This window comes from Podarcis tiliguerta, assembly GCF_965153285.1.
Source record: "Podarcis tiliguerta genome assembly, chromosome: 11".
Classification (NCBI taxonomy): Eukaryota; Metazoa; Chordata; class Lepidosauria; order Squamata; family Lacertidae; genus Podarcis; species Podarcis tiliguerta.
This window is the reverse complement of record NC_139544.1, coordinates 11584190-11604483: the sequence shown is the minus strand read 5'-3', so window position 1 is coordinate 11604483 and position 20294 is coordinate 11584190. Positions and strand designations below refer to the sequence as shown.

The window sequence follows — 20294 nt, the reverse complement described above, 5'->3', positions numbered from 1 at the left end:
TGAAATGCAGTAAAATTCGAAGAATAGCAGGCTCCTGGCTTCAAAATGATTTTCACTTACATGGCTATGAAGAATAAACGCCACATGGTTCCGTCTGCAAGCGGGGGGGATTCCTACGTAGAGTGGCATCTTCCATTTCATCCGTGCTGAACGGCATAAAAGAAAATAATAATAATGAAAGCAAACTCGCTGACAATAATCTAAACAATGATTCTTTCCCGCGGATTATGCCGAAGGTGCTCTCAGTGCTATAAATACAGTACTGAGAAACCTCTGAATGCCCGAGCTTTGTATAATTGTTGTAAGACATGCTAGAGAAAGAAAAGGAGTAAGAAAAGCTACAAGGGATCTGTAACAAAAATGCGTTAATCCTCCATTTGTGCTTGGGTAGTGGAAAAAGAAAAAGAAAGAATATTGCCTCTTTTTTTTACAGAGTGCAGTTACTGAATTCAAAATTACTAAAGCCAGCCACAACTTCAATCTAAATAGGCTAGATTCAGGAATAGAAGCCAACTGTACTGCAATAGACCTGGCACCTATATAAACTATCTTGCATTTGTCAGTTCTCTCAAAATGCTTTATGAGTGCTGTGAACAAGAAGCACATAGTACGTTATTTTGACCCCTTGATCTAAGTCATTGATCATTTAGAATAGGGCTGCATACACACGCTACACTTAAATTTATTATTATTATTATTAATCTAGATTTTCACGATAGCCTGCAAAAGAGAACCATAAAACAAATATAAAACAGATCAAAAACATCAGAAACAAAAGCAATTATCATAGCAACTGTGAAAAACAAAGAAACAAACAAAAAAACCCATCAACAATATATATAAAATCAGATAAAATCCTGCACAATCTTTTATTTTGTTGAAAATGTCTGAAACTTGGCTTGTCCAGAGAGACACGATACACACCGAAAGCACACAAAGTCACCCCAAGAATGCTGGAAACTGTAGCTTATCCTTCACAGAGCTGTAATTCCCAGCGCCCTTAACAAATTACAATTCCCAAGTTTATATGGCGAAAGTTGTGTGCTTTAAATATATGGTATGTACAGAGCCCAGATATGAGAAGTAGAGACTGCTTAATCACTTATGACTTTACGGATGGATCACAAGGTCTTCTGTTGCTTTTTTTAAAAAAAAACCTTTATTGGGAGGTGGGCCCTCCTAATTGTGATTGATTCTTAGGAGAGAAACCCAGACCAGCATTCCCTTCCAAGACTTTATATTGTCTTTCACATTTATTTAGCTAGTTGCATGTCGAGGCCCCCAGGACACCCCCAAATAAAGACACAGTTCACACAACATTTTTGTTTTGGTTTTTGGCATTATTTTGGTCACAACTTTATTGAATTGCAGTATGTGAGTGGTTGCTTAGGCATTGGTTAGTGACTATCTGTTCCCACATAGAGGTAGGAACAGAACTGACAACTGCAAGCCTGTGGAAGTCAGTAAGGGTAAACATTTTTGGGGAGAGAATGGAGCTGGGTGCCAGGCTCTCACCTCTCCCCAAATGCTCCCAGGGGCTCTTGCGTGGCCCTAGCCCTTTGCCAGGGGTTCAGACAAGAACATAGCAAGCCCCTGGATTCCTTTACTGGAATACCCTTTGCACAGCAGCATTGGAGGGGCAGGCACAGCCAACCACATCCCCTCCACCAACCAAAATTAACCAATGCCTCACCGCAACCTAACAAGTTGTGACAATTTGCTACGCAGTAGGCAAAAAACTGGGTGGCATTGTGGGTTAAACCACAGAGCCTAGGACTTGCCGATCAGAAGGCTGACAGCTCAAATCCCCGCGACGGGGTGAGCTCCCGTTGCTCAGTCCCTGCTCTTGCCAACCTAGCAGTTCGAAAGCACAAAGTACAAGTAGATAAATAGGTACTGCTCCAGCGGGAAGGTAAACGGCGTTTCCGTGTGCTGCTGTGGTTCGCCGGAAGCGGCTTAGTCATGCTGGCCACATGACCCGGAAGCTGTCTGCGGACAAACGCCGGCTCCCTCGGCCAATAAAGCGAGATGCGTGCCCCAACCCCAGAGTCGGCCACGACCGGACCTAATGGTCAGGGGTCCCTTTTTCTCTACCTTACTGGGAATAGATTGCAGTCTCTAGAGAGTTGGGTGTTCCTGATTTAGACCAACCCCCTGCTATCCAGGACTATGCAGCTGCCCCATACTGGAATCAAACCTGCAACCTTGGCAAACAACTGAGCTGTCCAGGCTGGCCAGCCAGTAATTTGCTCCCCTTCTGTTTACCCTTGTGTCTTGTTCATGCAAATACAAATACAAGTGTAATAAGAATTTTAGAATCATAGAATCATAGAATCATAGAATCATAGAGTTGGAAGAGACCACAAGGGTCATCGAGTCCAACCCCCTGCCAAGCAGGAAACACCATCAGAGCACTCCTGACATATGGTTGTCAAGCCTCTGCTTAAAGACCTCCAAAGAAGGAGACTCCACCACACTCCTTGGCAGCAAATTCCACTGTCGAACAGCTCTTACTGTCAGGAAGTTCTTCCTAATGTTTAGGTGGAATCTTCTTTCTTGTAGTTTGTATCCATTGCTCCGTGTCCGCTTCTCTGGAGCAGCAGAAAACAACCTTTCTCCCTCCTCTATGTGACATCCTTTTATATATTTGAACATGGCTATCATATCACCCCTTAACCTCCTTTTCTCCAGGCTAAACATGCCCAGCTCCCTTAGCCGATCCTCATAAGGCATTGTTTCCAGGCCTTTGACCATTTTGGTTGCCCTCCTCTGTACACGTTCTAGTTTGTCAGTGTCCTTCTTGAACTGTGGTGCCCAGAACTGGACACAGTACTCCAGGTGAGGTCTGACCAGAGCAGAATACAGTGGCACGATAACTTCCCTTGATCTAGATGCTATACTCCTATTGATGCAGCCCAGAATTGCATTGGCTTTTTTAGCTGCCGCGTCACACTGTTGGCTCATGTTAAGTTTGTGGTCAACCAAGACTCCTAGATCCTTTTCACATGTACTGCTCTCAAGCCAGGTGTCACCCATCTTGTATTTGTGCCTCTCATTTTTTTTGCCCAAGTGCAATACTTTACATTTCTCCCTGTTAAAATTCATCTTGTTTGTTTTGGCCCAGTTCTCTAATCTGTCAAGGTCGTTTTGAAGTGTGATCCTGTCTTCTGGGGTGTTAGCCACCCCTCCCAGTTTGGTGTCATCTGCAAATTTGATCAGGATGCCCTTGAGTCCATCATCCAAGTCGTTGATAAAGATGTTGAATAAGACAGGGCCCAAGACAGAACCCTGTGGCACCCCACTAGTCACTCTTCTCCAGGATGAAGAGGAACCATTGATGAGCACCCTTTGGGTCCGGTCAGTCAGCCAGTTACAAATCCACTGAGTGGTAGCATAGTCAAGACCGCATTTTACCAGCTTCTTTACAAGAATATCATGGGGCACCTTGTCAAATGCCTTGCTGAAATCAAGGTAGACTACATCCACTGCGTTCCCTTCATCTACCAGGCTTGTAATTCTGTCAAAAAATGAGATCAGGTTCGTCTGACATGACTTATTTTTCAGAAATCCATGCTGACTATTGGTGATCACAGCATTCCTTTCTAGGTGCTCACAGATTGTTTGCTTAATGATCTGCTCCAGAATCTTCCCTGGTATTGATGTTAGACTGACTGGGCGGTAATTATTTGGGTCCTCTCTTTTCCCCTTTTTGAAAATAGGGACAACATTTGCCCTCCTCCAGTCTGCCGGGACTTCGCCTGTTCTCCAGGAATTCTCAAAGATGACTGCCAGTGGTTCTGAGATCACATCTGCCAGTTCTTTTAATACTCTTGGATGCAGTTCATCTGGCCCTGGAGACTTGAATACATCTAAACTAGCCAAGTATTCTTGTACTATCTCCTTAGTTATTCTGGGCTGTGTTTCCTCTGCTGAATCATTTCCTCCAAATTCTTCAGGTCGGGCATTGTTTTCTTTATCGGAGAAGACTGAGGCAAAGAAGGCATTTTAAGGTCTTAGATATATATTAAATGTTCATAAATGTACCAAGCAAACACATACATAAATATATATATAAACCACATGTCTGAAGCAGCACAGGAAGACAGTCCTGAAACCATTTTGACTCTCAAGCTGACCAAATGTTTCTCCGCAAGGAGGGAGGAGGTGAAAAAACCTTCCTTGTTACAGGAATTTAGTAATCACCATTTCAAAGGGTGACAGACTACCAGGAAAAGACTACTAGGAAAGGCAATCAGATAAGGCATTATCAGATAACCTGGCAGACAGGAAAAACAACATTCAAATTTCTGTTGTAGACCACCTTTTCTGTGATGTAGGTATGATGTTTGTGGGGGTGGTTTTGGGTTATACCCCTTCTGTGATGTATGTGTGATGTATGGAGGGGTAGTCTTGAGCTCCAGGGCAGGGAATTTAAAATGTCTATATAAGGGCAGGCACAGCTTTGTTCTGGGTCCTCCTCCTTTTTGTGTGTGTGAGGGGACCACCCTGTTACAACAGATCAATAAAGATCAGTCTTACTGGCTGCTTTGCTTCTCAGTATTCTCTGGTTGGCCTCTGTTATTTTCTCCTACCAATAGGGAACCCACGTAAGGACTCTATACGGGCTCTTGGATACCCCATAAGGGGAAAAGGGCAGATTTTGTTTACAACATAATGAAGGTTTGGGAATATGTTCTAGTGTTGACACAAGGAGTTCCTAAGTGAAGAAGTCTTTTTTCCCTTTTAAACTAGAGAGGTTCTTGTGGTTTAGACTCCTCGGAGCCTTTTTGCTGGAGTATGTGGTTTCGACGGAAAAAATCTTTTCATTCCGATGTGTGAAACGGATGTTTGGAGTTCAAACGTGGATGAAACAATTATCTTCAAAAAGATATGTTTGAGAATTTGCATTCTTAGTTCTCCAGTCATTTTTGAAGTGGCAGGTTAATGACACAACCTGTAAAGCATATGCATCATAGTTCTTAGATCAGCCCCCGAAGAAGGGAAAAATTGTTTCCGAAAAGCATCTGGTACCAATAAATGAATTTGGCACTTTTTGAGAGAAACAACTGTTTTCTCTCTTGTTCTTGTGTCGATCTTTGTTTTCCCAAGTTATTCTGGTGCCAAAGGCAGTAACTCCCATAAACGCTCTCTGGCAGTAAAAATAATAATGCAACAATAGTGGATTAAATAACTTCTAGACATAGCTGTCACAGGTGACTGCCTCATTCTGCATAATACTAAGACTGGCTCTGATTATGTGAACCAGGTCTCTCTCTCTCTCTCTCTCTCTCACTCACTCACTCACTCACTCTCCCACACACAATTTTCCGCAGTAACATGTAAGCACTTGCTAAGCACTTTCTGTCCAGAAAGGCTTCTGTCACAAGAAATACCATATTTTTCACTCTATAGGACGCACTTTTTCCCCTCCAAAAAATAAGGGGAAATGTTTGTGCGTCCTATGGAGAGACTGCAGGCTCCTTGGCTTCAGCGAAAGCAACGCGAAGCCTCCAAAGCACAGAGGGAGCGCTTTCTGGCTTTTGGATAGCCCCACGAAGCCTCCACAGGGCATGGGGATGAAGGCCCCCCGTGCCCTGTGGAGGCTTCGTGCAAAGCTAGACCAGCTATCCCAGCGGCTATCCCAGAAGCCAGATCCTTCATGCTGTTCTGGCTTCTGGGATTCAGAATTTTTGTTTTGTTTTGTTTCCTCCTCCCCATACTAGGTGCGTCCTATCGTCTGGTGCATCCTATAGAGCGAAAAATATGGTATGTTAGTCTTTAAGGTGCCACAAGACTCTTGAATTGTTCCCCCCTCTTCCCTGCGACATGATAAATTAAGAACAATAATCAGGAACTACCCTGAAGTTATAAATGCACAGCGAATTTTGCTGGAGGAACTATTTTTGGTTGCTACAATTATTTCCCCCCAGAAGTGGGAACAAAGAAGCGCAGATTCAAAGAAAAAAACATTATAAGGGATAACCAACAGACAAATGGATCAGCTGAAATGGAAAGAACTCGGTGTGTTTTGAAGTGTAGAGATAAAGGCAGTATTCAAATAGCATAGCAAAAATGCACCTCAAAAATCAGTAACTTTCAAACAGGCAACGATGGACAACATTATCTAATCCACCCGTTCTTCCACTGCTCCCCCATCTCACCTAAACTTAATTTCATAATATCATTCCTTGGTATTTGACTCCCATCTTCAGACTTGGAAGTTCCTCCAAACAAATAAATGTCCTGAAAGGAAGAACAAAAGAAACTGTAGCAAAAGTAATAAATAACTCAGCTTTATCTTTGCTTTGTCCTTCTCTGCAGCAACATCCACACAAAAATATAGTTACCGGAGTTGGTTTTTTTACATGTCTCATTAAAGGCCTTCTTTCGATGAATAGTCAGAAAGTCCATTTTTTTGTAACAGTAAACTGTTCCTGCCAAATTTCTTGCAGAGGCTTGACATTAATACCTATGCTGAACTTTATTGGTAACGTTATTTGTCCACTTTTTACAAAAGTTTTTATTTATACTTTTCAAGTTTATACATTTCATTAGTTTCACAATCAATTTAACATTTCGAAGTTTGACTTCCTTCCCCCTCTTTCTGCAGTTCCTTAATATATTTTTTTAATAAAATATCTTCTGCATATCCAAATTCAATTAATTTGCTCATTTAATTATCTACTTTAAATATATACTTTTATGAAACTGCAGGTTATTACGATAATTCTGCCAATGCTTTTATTGGTTTGCAATTTATCTGTAAATATTCCATAAACCATTTCCATTCTTTTATAAAAAGTTTGTTATCTTGATTTCTTACTCTTCTGGCAAATTTCGCCATTTCTGCATATTCCATAAGTTTTTGTATCTATTCCTCCTTGCTGGGACTTCTGTTTCTTTCCACTTTTGGATAAGTAGCACTCTCACTGCTGTCCATACATAAATAAATTTCTATACAATTTAGGTAGTTCTGTCCCTATAATTCCCAAAAACATTATTTGCCCACTTTTGCTGGGGGCAGAGAAGCAGCTATCTGCTAATCTGAGTTACCATTAGAAAACGCAGATGGCTATGGACAACTTCCACCCTACAAAGCAGACTCAGGGGATCCCTTGATCCCTTCCCATTGTTGACGTCTGGACATCTGCTGTAATCCTTTGTCTCACCCTACACACCTCAATGAAACATCTGGGGACACATGCAGACGAATACTGCTGGTTGCCTTGGAAATGGCCGGCTTCTGCTAATTAACAATCTGCTAAAACACTCTGGGATTGATTGGACTGCAGCCAACTCGCCTCGCCTTGCATTTCAGAGGACTCCCAATGACAGGTCTGGCCTGGCAAACCAATAGGGAGGCTTTTCCGCATAGACATGGCGATATTCCGCATAACTAAGCCCCGCTGAAATTCGAAGTGCAATGAGGAAGGATGGGGATGGAAGAAAACAACAACAACTGCTCTTTGGTGCTCAATCAGAACTAACAGGAATTTGGGTTTACCCTAGATTGCCATTTGTTCTGATATATCACGAAAGAGCAGGTTTTCCCTTTTAAAGGAATGGGGCAAGGGCGAAAACTCCTCGGACCCATGCTTAGAAAGCGTGGGTCAAGCAGGAAACTGCCAGGACTGTGCTTTCTAGGCACAGCACATGCGGAAGTGTGGATGAGCCCTGTATTTATATTTACAGTGGTACCTCTGGTTACAAACTTAATTTGTTCCAGAGGTCTGTTCTCAACCTGAAACAGTTCTTAACCTGAGGTACCACTTTAGCTAATGGGGCCTTGCGCTGCCGCTGCAGCGCAATTTCTGTTCTCATCCTGAGGTAAAGTTCTTAACCTGAGGTACTACTTCCGGGTTAGCGGAGTCTGTAACCCAAAGTGTTTGTAACCCGAGGTGTTTGTAACCTGAGGTACCACTGTGTGTGTGTGTGTGTGTGTGTGTGTGTGTATATATATATATATATATATTTGCTTTCGTAGATTTTCACGGGTACAGGAATGCAGGTTTTGGTGTCCTCGGGTGTCTTCCCGTGTAAAAGTTGGGGTGTCTAGGCGACGTTTCGACGAGGTCTCACTCGTCATCTTCAGGCTGGTGCTTTCGGCTTCTTGTTACTGGAACAGAGCAGGATCTCAGTGTTTGAGTTCCTATAAATACTGTTGAGGAGGTGTGGTGTATAGCCTCCAATGTTCTGGGCAGAGAGGAGGTTCCCAGGCTAGTGTGCCTTTTCTTCTTTTGTTCCTTAATTACTTGAGGGATATCTTGGGTGATTTCTTGAGTGATTTCCTGAATCCCACTTAGGTGGGTCATTAGGTGTGGATTAGTTGCTAAAGCCTTCGTGTCTTGAACTCTTGAACTTTGTGAAGAGTTTTTCTGAGAAGATGGCTGTACTGCACTTGGTTGTGCTCTGGCTTGGCTTCGTGTATAGGGGCGAGCTGTGGTTTTGTGGCCTGTGCCAGCCAGATCTGTGTAGGGATTGCAGGGGGGTGCAGCATCCGGAGGTGCCACCCTGGTTTGGCTACTGGATGGTGTCTGTAATTTATCTGTGGAGAGGGTCTGGGTTTGGGTCTGGTGTGGTTGATTGGTGATGGCGTTCTGTGTGCCTCTGGATCACCCAAGATATCCCTCAAGTAATTAAGGAACAAAAGAAGAAAAGGCACACTAGCCTGGGAACCTCCTCTCTGCCACACCTAATCCACACCTAATGACCCACCTAAGTGGGATTCAGGAAATCACTCAAGAAATCACCCAAGATATCCCTCAAGTAATTAAGGAACAAAAGAAGAAAAGGCACACTAGCCTGGGAACCTCCTCTCTGCCCAGAACATTGGAGGCTATACACCACACCTCCTCAACAGTATTTATAGGAACTCAAACACTGAGATCCTGCTCTGTTCCAGTAACAAGAAGCCGAAAGCACCAGCCTGAAGATGACGAGTGAGACCTCGTCGAAACGTCGCCTAGACACCCCAACTTTTACACGGGAAGACACCCGAGGACACCAAAACCTGCATATATATATATATATATACACACACACACAGATAAATAATTGCAGTCACCTGTGTATGACAACTATGTACATGTTACAATTTTTTATGTGCTGTAAGCCACCCAGTGTGGCTGGGGAAACCCAGCCAGATGGGCGGGGTATAAATAAGAAAATTATTATTCAGAGGGGAGTGAATGGGGCTGGGCACCATACCGTCACTCCTCCCCTCATGCCCCCAGGGGCATGCACGGCCCTAGCCCCTTGCCGGGGATACGGACTAAAACATGGCAAACCCCTTACTGGTTTTCGCTGGAATCTGGAAGTCAGTTCTGTCCCTGGGCATTTTAATAAAGTTGTGGCCCAAATTATGCCAAAAACCTTAAACAAAAATTTTGTGTGAATTGTGATTTATTTAGGGGGTGGCTTGGGGACCTCAACATGCAGCATCATTTGAAACGGAAGATTGAAACTGACAGGCTTTTACCTTATCATGGTGAGCTGTAAATGTGTGCTGTGTCCTTCCGGTGGGCTTTTCTCCCTTGACATCACACTTCTGCCACGTTAACAATACTTGGGAAGAGGAGAGAAGAAAATGAGCAAATAGAACCTGCATTGCATCCTGGGTTTGGTTTTTTGCATCAGGGAATGCAGTTCATGGCCTTCGATATTTCCATCAATTTATTCTTATAAAAGTTCCCAGACAGGAACTTATTGGGCAGCCAAATAACTAAATAATTAGGGAATTCTAAGCATTCCTAACAGCCCTTTTTTTTTGGTATAATTTTTGGTATAATTTTTATTAAATTTTCTCTTTTACATTTTAGAATATTCATTTAAACAAACTTAAAATTCCCTTCTACTCTTTCCATGATTTATTTTGCATAACATAAATCCCTGCATATTTTATAGAAACTGAACCATTCAGTATTCTATTATTACATCCATTAAACATATTTACACTGTTGAATCTGTCTTAATGCTGCCCTCGTTTTCAAATATACACAATTTCCCCCCATATATTCAATAAACATTTCCCAATCTTCTTTAAACGTATATTCTTCTTACTTACGTATATATACTTACGTATATTCTTCTCACCCCGTTGCGGGGATTCGAACCGCCGACCTTCTGATCAGCAAGTCCTAGGCTCTGTGGTTTAACCCACAGCGCCATCCGCGTCTCTTAATAATACTTAGTTCCCATTATAATCAATAGGACAGGCTAGCCGTAACTAACTTTTTACAGAAGTGTAATTAATTTGGCCTGGATTCACTAAATTTTTAATACAGTCTAATTGTATTAATTGTATAATACAATTTTGATACAATTAAGTGTCAAATGCCCCAGTGCTTATCAGTTATCTGTCTTAATGCTGCCCTCGTTTTCAAATATACACAATTTCCCCCCATATATTCAATAAACATTTCCCAATCTTCTTTAAACGTATATTCTTCTTACTTACGTATATATACTTACGTATATTCTTCTCACCCCGTTGCGGGGATTCGAACCGCCGACCTTCTGATCAGCAAGTCCTAGGCTCTGTGGTTTAACCCACAGCGCCATCCGCGTCTCTTAATAATACTTAGTTCCCATTATAATCAATAGGACAGGCTAGCCGTAACTAACTTTTTACAGAAGTGTAATTAATTTGGCCTGGATTCACTAAATTTTTAATACAGTCTAATTGTATTAATTGTATAATACAATTTTGATACAATTAAGTGTCAAATGCCCCAGTGCTTATCAGTTATCCAAGTGCCTTTGCAGAAAAATGGAAACTGGGAGCAGGCAAACTTCTTAGTGAATAATGATACAGAACGCATGTTTTTACTTATATCTCCATAAATTGTGTCCCCCCCCCTCCCCCCGGTTTATAGAGTGTTCAAAGCTGATTTTCATGAGTAAAGATCCATCTGAAGTCTGGCTCTGATTTTCTCAGAGGTTTGTACTGAGGTACAAACAAAAGTGGTACAGTGTTGTTCCATTGGCTTTTATCTATTTGTACCTCCCCCCCCCAAAAAAAAACCCCAGTTATTCATACAGTGAGGGAAATGATCTGAAATAATGAAAGACACCTGTGTCCAGTGCAAACAGATCAGTGCAATATTCATCTTCGTCGGAACAACCTCCAAACATATAGATGATTTCGCCGATCGTTGCAAAAGCATGGCCTGATCTGAAAAGTTAAAACATCATTTGTATTTAACAGTGTGCCTCACAGCTCACTCAGACAGAATTAGAAATGCCATGGAAATCAAAAGTATATAAGGTTGGCCCCCCCCCGACTGTTCTCTTTGGGGGTGGGGGCGGCAGGTGTATTCTGCAAGATGCTATTGCTGCTGTCATAAGAATTTAAGGCCATATATAAAAAAAATAAATGTTCATAACTGTATATATAAAGCACACGTCTGAAACCCCACAGATTAGGTCCTGAACAAATTGACCTCAAATATTTCTCTGCAAGGTCAAAATGGAAAACTTCCCCATTGTCTTTTTCCTCACAAATCCTGTCTTCAGGGCACATTCAAGTTATGAAGAGGGTGTGAGCCTGTGACCTGTAATCTAGATTCAGGGGTTAAGTAGTTATAACAACAAAAGACCAAAACCCAGATAAGGCAATCAGGTAACTTGCCAGATAGGAGATAAACAATGCACTCATTGTTGTAGACCGCCTTTTCTGTGTTGTAAGTATGATGTATCTGGGGGGTAGCCTTGGGCTACACCCCTTCTGTGATGTATGTATGATGTTTCTGGGGGTGGTCTTGGGCTCCAGGGTGGGCAATTTAAAATGTCTATATAAGGGCAGGCACACCTTTGTTCTGGGTCCTTGGTGAGGCAAAAGATCCTGGGCCCAAGCACACATGCATATTGTATAAAGGTGCAAAGCCCTCCTTTCGCACCCTGTGAAACATAAATGCACAGAGTTTTTTTAAAACTGGGCAACAGCCACCCACTAACAACTCCCGAGCCTCCCCCAATCAATCAAAACAAAGGGGGAAGGGGGCAGGAGATCTGTACCGCCGGACGTCCCCGGTTCCCCTTTGGCAGTGGCAGCAACAGCGGCAGTCAGCAGCCCGGAGCCAGCCTGGTAGCGGAGTTGGCTCTGGCTGGCTTCAGGAGCTGCTTGCTGCCCCCTCCGTGGTGCCTGCCAGTTTGCCTCCCGGAAGTCCCATATGATGTGTCGTGTGCAAAACACATCATATGGGGACTTCCGGTGAGGAAGAATGGCAGGCGCCACGGCAGCAAGCAGCTCCTGAAGTCAGCCAGAGCAAACTGCGCTACCAGGCTGGCTCCGGGCCGCTGAGGCTGCCACTGCCTCGTTTCCCGGGGACAGATTTGCAAATCTGGGGACATTCCAGGGACAGATTTGCGGCACCAGGGATGTCTGGTAACCCTAAGCTAGATGCCTCTGGGAAGCCGAGCAGCAGAATACGAGAGCAACAGTGCTCTCCTGTCGTTCTTCCTGAAGCATGCCGCTCAGCCACTTAGCCACTCCTCTAGACCTGCACTCTAGGAAGCCCTATACAGCAGCAAGTGTGCTTTTCATGAAATAACTGCTATCAAAACGCACCACTGTCATCTCCTCTGGCGGCAGGTCTGCAGAGGTCAAGTGCTCTCTTTCCTACCATTTCTGCTCTCTACCATCCAGACCCTCTGAATTAACTCTAAGGGGTTTCAAGTGCACAGCAACTATATCAAGTACCTGCTAAGGAGTTGTGCGAGAAGACCAGGAGTTTATGTGGACTGTCAGTAGGCCCTTGTTTCCTTACTAAGGTAGCTGTTAAGTTGTGGGTGAACATATCAGACGACACAGCGATTCTTCAAACAGCTCTTGTTTATTCACAGGCCAGAACAGAACTGAACTGAAGGGTTCAGCCAGCCTGCTTATATAGAGCTCCACTAGAACGCAACAGTAACCATTTTCTGTAACTATCCAATCACTGAACGTCACTTTCAATCCCTTATTTGCATATGAGGACCTGAGTGAAAACTATCTACAGTATTTCCCTGCTGGCCCAGGGTGAGAACTACAGTACATAACAGTAGCCATGCGTCACACTGGCTTACCCTCAGCCATGTCTCCTCTTCTGTTTCATCCTCCCCATTCACTAAGTCAGAATGATTTCTAAATCTGCATCTATGCATCAAAACCGAAGCAGGATTTTGTGCAAATCGGTGCCTTCTTCTGTCCTCTTTTCCGGTGATGGGTTCCCTGCATTCCTGTTCCTGAACTGCCCCCCTTCTCAGTCTACTCACTATATGCTCAATCCTTTCCTCCCAAATACAATGGCACCTTGGTTCTCAAGCTTAATCCGTTCCGGAAGTCCGTTCCAAAACCAAAGCGTTCCAAAACCATGGCACGTTTTCCCATAGAAAGTAACGCAAAATGGATTGATCTGTTCCAGACTTTTAAAAACAACCCCTGAAACAGCAATTTCACATGAATTTTACTATCTAGTGAGACCAGTGATCCATAAAATGAAAGCAATAAACAATGTACAGCAGTCACACAATCAATCCATCAGCAGCTGAACTGAGTTCTGCACAATCACAAAAACAAAACACAAACAGCCACAAAAACAAAAACGCAAAATAAATAGCAAAAACAGACAGACCTCAGTGTGCAACACTCAAAACGGAGTGCGTTCAGGTTCCAAAAAAGTTCGCAAACCAGAACATTTACTTCCGGGTTTGCAGTGTTTGGGTTCCAGGTTGTTTGGGTACCAAGGCATTTGAGAACCAAGGTACCACTGTATATGCTCCTTCCTTTCCTCCCAAATACCTTCTGCCTCTTGCTCCTCTCCCTCGCTGCAACTTTCTAGCCTCATTCCCTGTTTGTGTGTCGTGGCTGAACCTTCTCTCTCCTGTCGCAGCAGCACCACCTCTGAAGCTCAGCCAACATGGCCTCAGCCCAGTATACCTGAAGGAGCGTCTCCATCCCCCATCGTTCTGCCCGGACACTGAGGTCCAGCGCCGAGGACCTTCTGGCGGTCCGCTCGCTGCGAGAAGCCAAGTTACAGGGAACCAGGCAGAGGGCCTTCTTGGTAGTGGCACCTGCCCTGTGGAACGCCCTCCCACCAGATGTCAAAGAGAAAAACAACTACCAGACTTTTAGAAGACATCTGAAGGCAGCCCCGTTTAGGGAAGCTTTTAATGTTTAATAGATTATTGTACAGTCATACCTTGGGTTACAGACGCTTCAGGTTGCGTTTTTTTGGGTTATGGATGCGCCGAAACCCGGAAATACCGGGAACGGGTTACTTCCGGGTTTCGGCGGTCGCACATGTGTAGAAGCGCTAAATCGGGGTTTGCCATGTGCAGAAGCGCCGCTGTGGGTTGCGAACGTGCCTCCCGCACGGATCATGTCCGCGATCTGAGCGTCCACTGTATTTTAATATTCTGTTGGAAGCCGCCCAGAGTGGCTGGGGAAACCCAGCCAGATGGGCGGGGGTATAAATAATAAATTATTATTATTATTATTATTATTATTATTATTATTACTACACAGTCAATGCTCAGGGATTTGTTGTCCAATAAAATCTGAAATGCCCCAGGTTAGCCAGCTCTGCTGCAGTTGGCCTCTGAGCCCCATTAATTCCAAATAAAAGCAGCACCAACAACCCATGACTGCGCCCACCTGCTATGCCAATTCCCACCCCTGAATAGTGCTATGAAAAGCAATGGGAACAATGAAACTTATTATATGATACACCTGTCAAATAGCTGTTTGAGGTGCCAGTAACATATTGCTTCCTGGTTGCAGTGCCACACATAAGGAGACATTAATTTTCTGCAGAGGGCCTATTTTGTATGCAATCCTATATAGACAAACCTGGAAGTAATCCTCATGGAACTTAGTGGGACTTACACAGGAGTAGACCTGTATAGGATTGCATTGTTAATGCCACATTTTCAAATATCAAAGACCTAAATGTGTATACAAGTTCCCTTATTGTAAATAAATAAGAAGAAGCACCAAGTCTCCTAAGGCAAGCGAGCTGAAGTGTAATAAGGCTATTATTATTATTTATCGAATTTATATACCACCCTATACCCGGGAGTCTCATGGCAGTTCACAGAATAAAATCAAGATATAAAACCACAATATACCTTCTTGAAGAAACCAGAGGCCTTTCTCCTGGGCATGGTCGGCCAATTGGTGCCAAAGAAGGATAGAACTTTCTTTATGTATGCCACAACAGCAGCAAGAATACTCATCGCACAGTATTGGAAGACACAAGAATTACCCACTCTGGAAGAATGGCAGATGAAGGTGATGGACTACATGGAATTGGCAAAAATGACTGGCAGAATCAGAGACCAGGGAGAAGAGACGGTGGAGGAAGATTGGAAGAAATTTAAAGACTATTTACAGAAATATTATAAGATTAATGAATGCTAGAATGACATCGGATGGAGGTTAAAAGGTTATTAGTAATAATGTGGTGAAGGGGTATGGAAAATTTCAAGGTTAAAAGATGTAAAACTAAAGGTTTAATACATTAAGATATTAAGATGAAGATTAAGATAAGATAGAGGGAAGGGATTTGCTGATTAAACATTTGAACTGGAATACAGCGAGGGGAGGTGTGGGGAAGTCTGGGAAATAAGCAAATGCAAGGAATATTATGAAAATGGAATTGTTTTTATCTGTTTTTCTTTTTCTTTTTGTATTTTTGTATTTTTCTTTTCTTTTTTTATGTAAAAGTCTTAATAAAAATATTATATAAAAAAAATTCAAGATATAAAACCACAAAATACCTAACAAAAACAAAAACAGCTGGGATGGGATGGGATGCGGGTGAGTTGAAGTAGGAACAGGGAATTGTTAAAAATGTATGTGTGTGAGGGGAGGAATCTTGTTTAAGCAAAAGGCACTGTGATGGGATGAAGAGCTGCTTGTGTGTAAATTGCAATCCCTCAGAGTTTGAACAGCTTCTCAAAACTCTGCCTGTGACGGAGCCCCTCCAGCATGGCTGCGTCAGTCGCTAGCAGAATCCGAAAGTGGCTGCTTTCGGAAACGTTTCCAACATAAAAGCTCCTTAACGGAAACACGTCTGCTGGACTCTCTGCGTGACAGTTTCCGCCGAGGAACGGGTGTTCCTATAGGCGGTCCTGAGACTTCCCCACTGTTTTCACTGGAAGCATCTCTGAGCCATTCCTCCGACTCTCCTTCCCTTGACGTTCCTGTTCGCCCCCTACTGGTTCCCTCTTCAGGTGTCAAGTCTCTCTCTACCTCAGAGAGCCTTGGCACCTCCTGTCCTGCCGATGGCAGTTCCCTGACATCCACCTCCCCTCCAGGGCCCCCTTCACCCCCTCCCGTCTCCTCCCCTACGGGTTGTGAGGAGGTAAAACCCCGGAAAGAACCTTCCTCATCGTCTGAAGTTTCGAACACCTTTCTCCACTCGTTGTGGTTCCTAGTCTCTCGGTACTCCTCGTCATCTGAGTCCGTTCCTTCTTCCAACTCCGACTCCGCGAATCCTTCCAGTTCCTCTTCCTCGTCTGTGGTGCCGAAATACTCCCTTCTAAACCTTGCTACCGGCTGTGGTTTCCGCGGGAATCTTTGGTGGAACGTTTCTGTTAAAACCTCGTCATTGACCTCCTCTGCAGTCACCCAGGTGTTTTCTGACTCCGGTTCCCCTTCCCACGCCACTAAATACTCCACCTGATTGCCCTTCCACCTGGAATCGAGGATTTCCGCTACATGGTTACTGCTTTCCCTCTCTTCCAAGACCGGTCCCCTGGTGTGCTCCTCTTCACCTCCCCCCTTGTACGGTGACAGTAATGACCTGTGGAACACTGGATGCAATTTCATGTGGTTGGGTAACCGGAGTTTGAAAGCCACTGGGTTGACCTGCTGAATGACCTCAAAGGGTCCCAATCTCTTGGGTATTAATTTCTTACAACCCCCTTTGAACGGCAACCCTTGGGTGGACAACCACACCTGATCCCCCACCCTTATGGTTTCACCTTCCCTCCTGTTCTTGTCTGCCTGCTTCTTATATTGAGCCTTGGCCCTTTCTAAGTTGAGCTGAAGCTGACGATGGATCGCTTCCATCTCTTCTACAAAATGTTCGGCCGCTGGGACGCTCCATCTCTCGCCCCCCTCCCCCGGGAATGCCCTGGGGTGACACCCGTAATTAGCCAAAAAGGGGCTCATCCCTGTGGACACATGCTCCGCATTGTTGTAGGCAAATTCTGCCAGCGCCAGCTTTTCTACCCAATCATTCCCTCTGTCATTGACATAGCACCTCAGATATTGTTGGAGGATGCCATTTGCTCTTTCCACCTGCCCGTTGGTTTCAGGATGCCGGGCCGTCGAAAAATTGACTTCCACGTGCAGCAAGCTCATGAGCTTCCTCCAGAACCTGGAAGTAAATTGTTTCCCGCGGTCCGAGACAACCCTCAAGGGGGCGCCATGCAGCCGGAAGACGTGTTCTACAAACAACTTCGCTGTTTCTTCCGCTGTGACTGCATGTGAACATGCTACAAAGTGGCACATCTTAGTTAACAGGTCCACTACTACCATGATGGCCGTCTTCCCTTTGGATTTGGGCAGATCCGTCATAAAATCTATTGATACCGCCTCCCAAGGCCGTTCTGGCGTGGGTAGTGGTTCCAATAACCCTGCCGGCGCCCTTCTTTCCCCCTTGGCTCTCTGGCATTGGTCACACCCTCTTACATACTCCTTTACATCTTCCCTCACCTTGGGCCACCAAAACTCCCTGGTGACCATCCACATGGTCTTGTGTTGTCCAAAATGTCCCGCCGTGGGACTATCATGCAACTGCTTGAGTACCCTCCCTCTCAATTCACCTTCTGGTATATACAGTGCCCCTTTGTAATACAATGCCCCATTTCTTTCTTCAAAACCCTCCGGGCTCTCACCCTCTCCCCTGAGGCCTCTGAGCTTATTTTGGGCATATTCGTCAGTTTCCGTTTCTTCTACCAGCTCTCGTCTCCCCACCAGCGCCGCCCCACACACCCAGCGGTCCTCAGGAATGACATGTCTTTCTTCGCTTGCCCCCTCCCCTTCCAAGTACTCTGGTTTGCGTGAGAGAGCGTCCGCCCTGACGTTCTCTGGGCCTGGTACATAACAAATCTCAAAGTGGAATTTGGAAAATTCCTGTGCCCATCTCACTTGCCGTTGGTTGAGTACTCGAGCTGTTCTCCAATACTCCAAATTCTTGTGGTCGGTGCACACTTGCACCTTGTGTTGTGCCCCAATCAATAAATGTCTCCACCTCCGGAACGCCTCGTGAATGGCAAGTAGTTCTCTGTCATACACCGTGTAGTTCCGCTCGGACTTATTCAGCTTCCTCGAGAAAAAGGCACACGGTCTCCACTCTGACGTATTTCTTCCCGGCTGAAGAAGCACTGCCCCCACCGCTCTGTCTGACGCGTCTGTCTCCACCCTCATGGGCTTCTGTAGGTCCACATGCAGAAGTTGTTCTTCCGAAGCGAAAGCCCTTTTCAGTTCTTCAAAAGCTCTCTCCGCCTCCGCCGTCCAAACAAATTTCTTCTTGCTACTGAGGCAGTCGGTGATGGGCGCCGTCAAGTGTGCAAAATTCTTGATGAACTTCCGATAAAAGTTCCCAAACCCCAGGAATCTTTGCACATCCTTCTTGGTTTTCGGTGTCTTCCATTCCAGCACCGCCTGGACCTTGCCTGGATCCATGGCCAATCCTTGGTCTGACAGGCGGTACCCCAGGAATTCCACCTCCTTGGCATGAAACTGGCACTTCTCCAGTTTCACCCACAGCTGATTGGCTTGCAGCCGGCCCAACACTTCTCTCACGTCCCTCACATGCTGCTCTTCATTTTCCGAATACACCAACACGTCATCCAAAAAGGCCACACAATTCTTGTAGAGCAACGGCCCCAGGACGTGGTTGATGAAAGCTTGAAAACATGCGGAGCCGGCTTGGAGACCGAAGGGCATTACGAGGTATTCAAATGCTCCCAAAGGGGTGAACATGGTGGTCTTCCATTCATCCCCCTTCCTTATTCGTATCAGATTATACGCCCCCCGCAGGTCCAGTTTTGTAAAAATCTTCCCCTTCCTCACCCTGGTCAGAATGTCATCAATTCGGGGCATAGGAAAGGCCAGGGGTTCCGACACGGCGTTTAGGGCCCTGAAATCCACTACAAGTCTCGGCTTATCTGTGTTTTTTTTGTCCACAAAAAACACTGGGCTGCCCCCCACCGCTCGGGACTCTCTGATGAAACCCCTCTTCAGGTTTTTGTCAATGAACTCCCTCAGCTCCTGCATCTCCCTGTCTGACATGGCATACAGCTTGCCCACTGGGAGTTGAGCCCCCAGGAGTAGGTTGATTTGACAGTCAAAGGGTCTATGCGGCGGCAGTTTGTCCGCTTCTCTTTCGCTGAATACGTTGCTCAGATCTGCATATTGCGGAGGCACCTCCCCTTGCTTCATTACCTCCATCCCAGCTAAGGTGATCTTGGCTCCCCCTGGATCCTTCCCCTGCTTGCAGTGTTCCAGGCAATGCGCCGACCCAAAGGAGACCACCCTCTGGTGCCATCCCACTAGAGGATCGTGAAGTGCCAGCCAGCTCATCCCCAAAATAATGGGAGCTCCTCCCAATGTGGCCACATTAAACGCTATCCTCTCGGTGTGTCTTGCCACCCTCATTATCATGGGAACTGTCTGTTGGTTCACTTCTCCTCCCAACAGCTCTCTGCCGTCAATTGTGGTTACCTGCAGGGGTTTACTTAAGGGGAGGGTTTGTATCTGGTGCTCAGCTGCGAACTCCTTACTCATGAAATTACAGGAGCTGCCTGAATCCAGCAGGGCCTTGATCTGTAGGGGGTGTCCATTTGGCAGCTCTAGCAACACCTCTATCACTAGAGCAGGCCTGGGAGGTTCTGGTGCGGGCACTCTCACTGCTTTTGAGCCTGGCTGCTGTGCCCCGACGGCAGCCAGGCGTTGGCTTTTACTTGCTCTGTGCTTTCCTCCTCCTCTCCCCCAACAGCTCCTGCCATGCCTTGCCATTCCTTTCTCCGTGGACAGACTCTGGCAAAGTGTCCTGGCTGTTGGCAGAGATAGCATTTTTTCCCGCCCTTTCCCTCTTTCTTCCGCCCTTCACCGATGTTTGAAACTGTGCGCGCACGCGCTGTTCCCACTTCCATCGGCTCTGCCGGCGGGAAAGGCTGCTCTGGAATGTCTGGAATGCGGAGCTCCCTCCAACGTTCTCCTTTCCCCTCCCGCTTCTCCAAAGCCCTCGCTTCCTGGCGCGCTCCAATGGCTAGCGCGGCTTTAGTCAGCTGGTCCATAG

At 45.3% G+C, this 20294-nt stretch overlaps 1 protein-coding gene across 3 annotated transcripts in view; it reads right to left on the bottom strand.

Moving 5' to 3' along the window:
* The window catches only part of LOC310659932 (kelch domain-containing protein 3-like), an 86618-nt gene that overhangs the window by 38260 nt on the left and 28064 nt on the right, over nt 1-20294 (bottom strand). For all 3 annotated transcript variants that reach the window (XM_083404108.1, XM_083404106.1, XM_083404107.1), the window contains exons 9-12: nt 11073-11173; nt 9479-9564; nt 6162-6243; nt 61-146 (exon numbers count right to left, since the gene is read on the bottom strand). In XM_083404108.1, coding sequence (XP_083260234.1) covers nt 61-146; nt 6162-6243; nt 9479-9564; nt 11073-11173 — 355 coding nt within the window. The remainder of the gene's footprint in view (nt 1-60; nt 147-6161; nt 6244-9478; nt 9565-11072; nt 11174-20294) is intronic.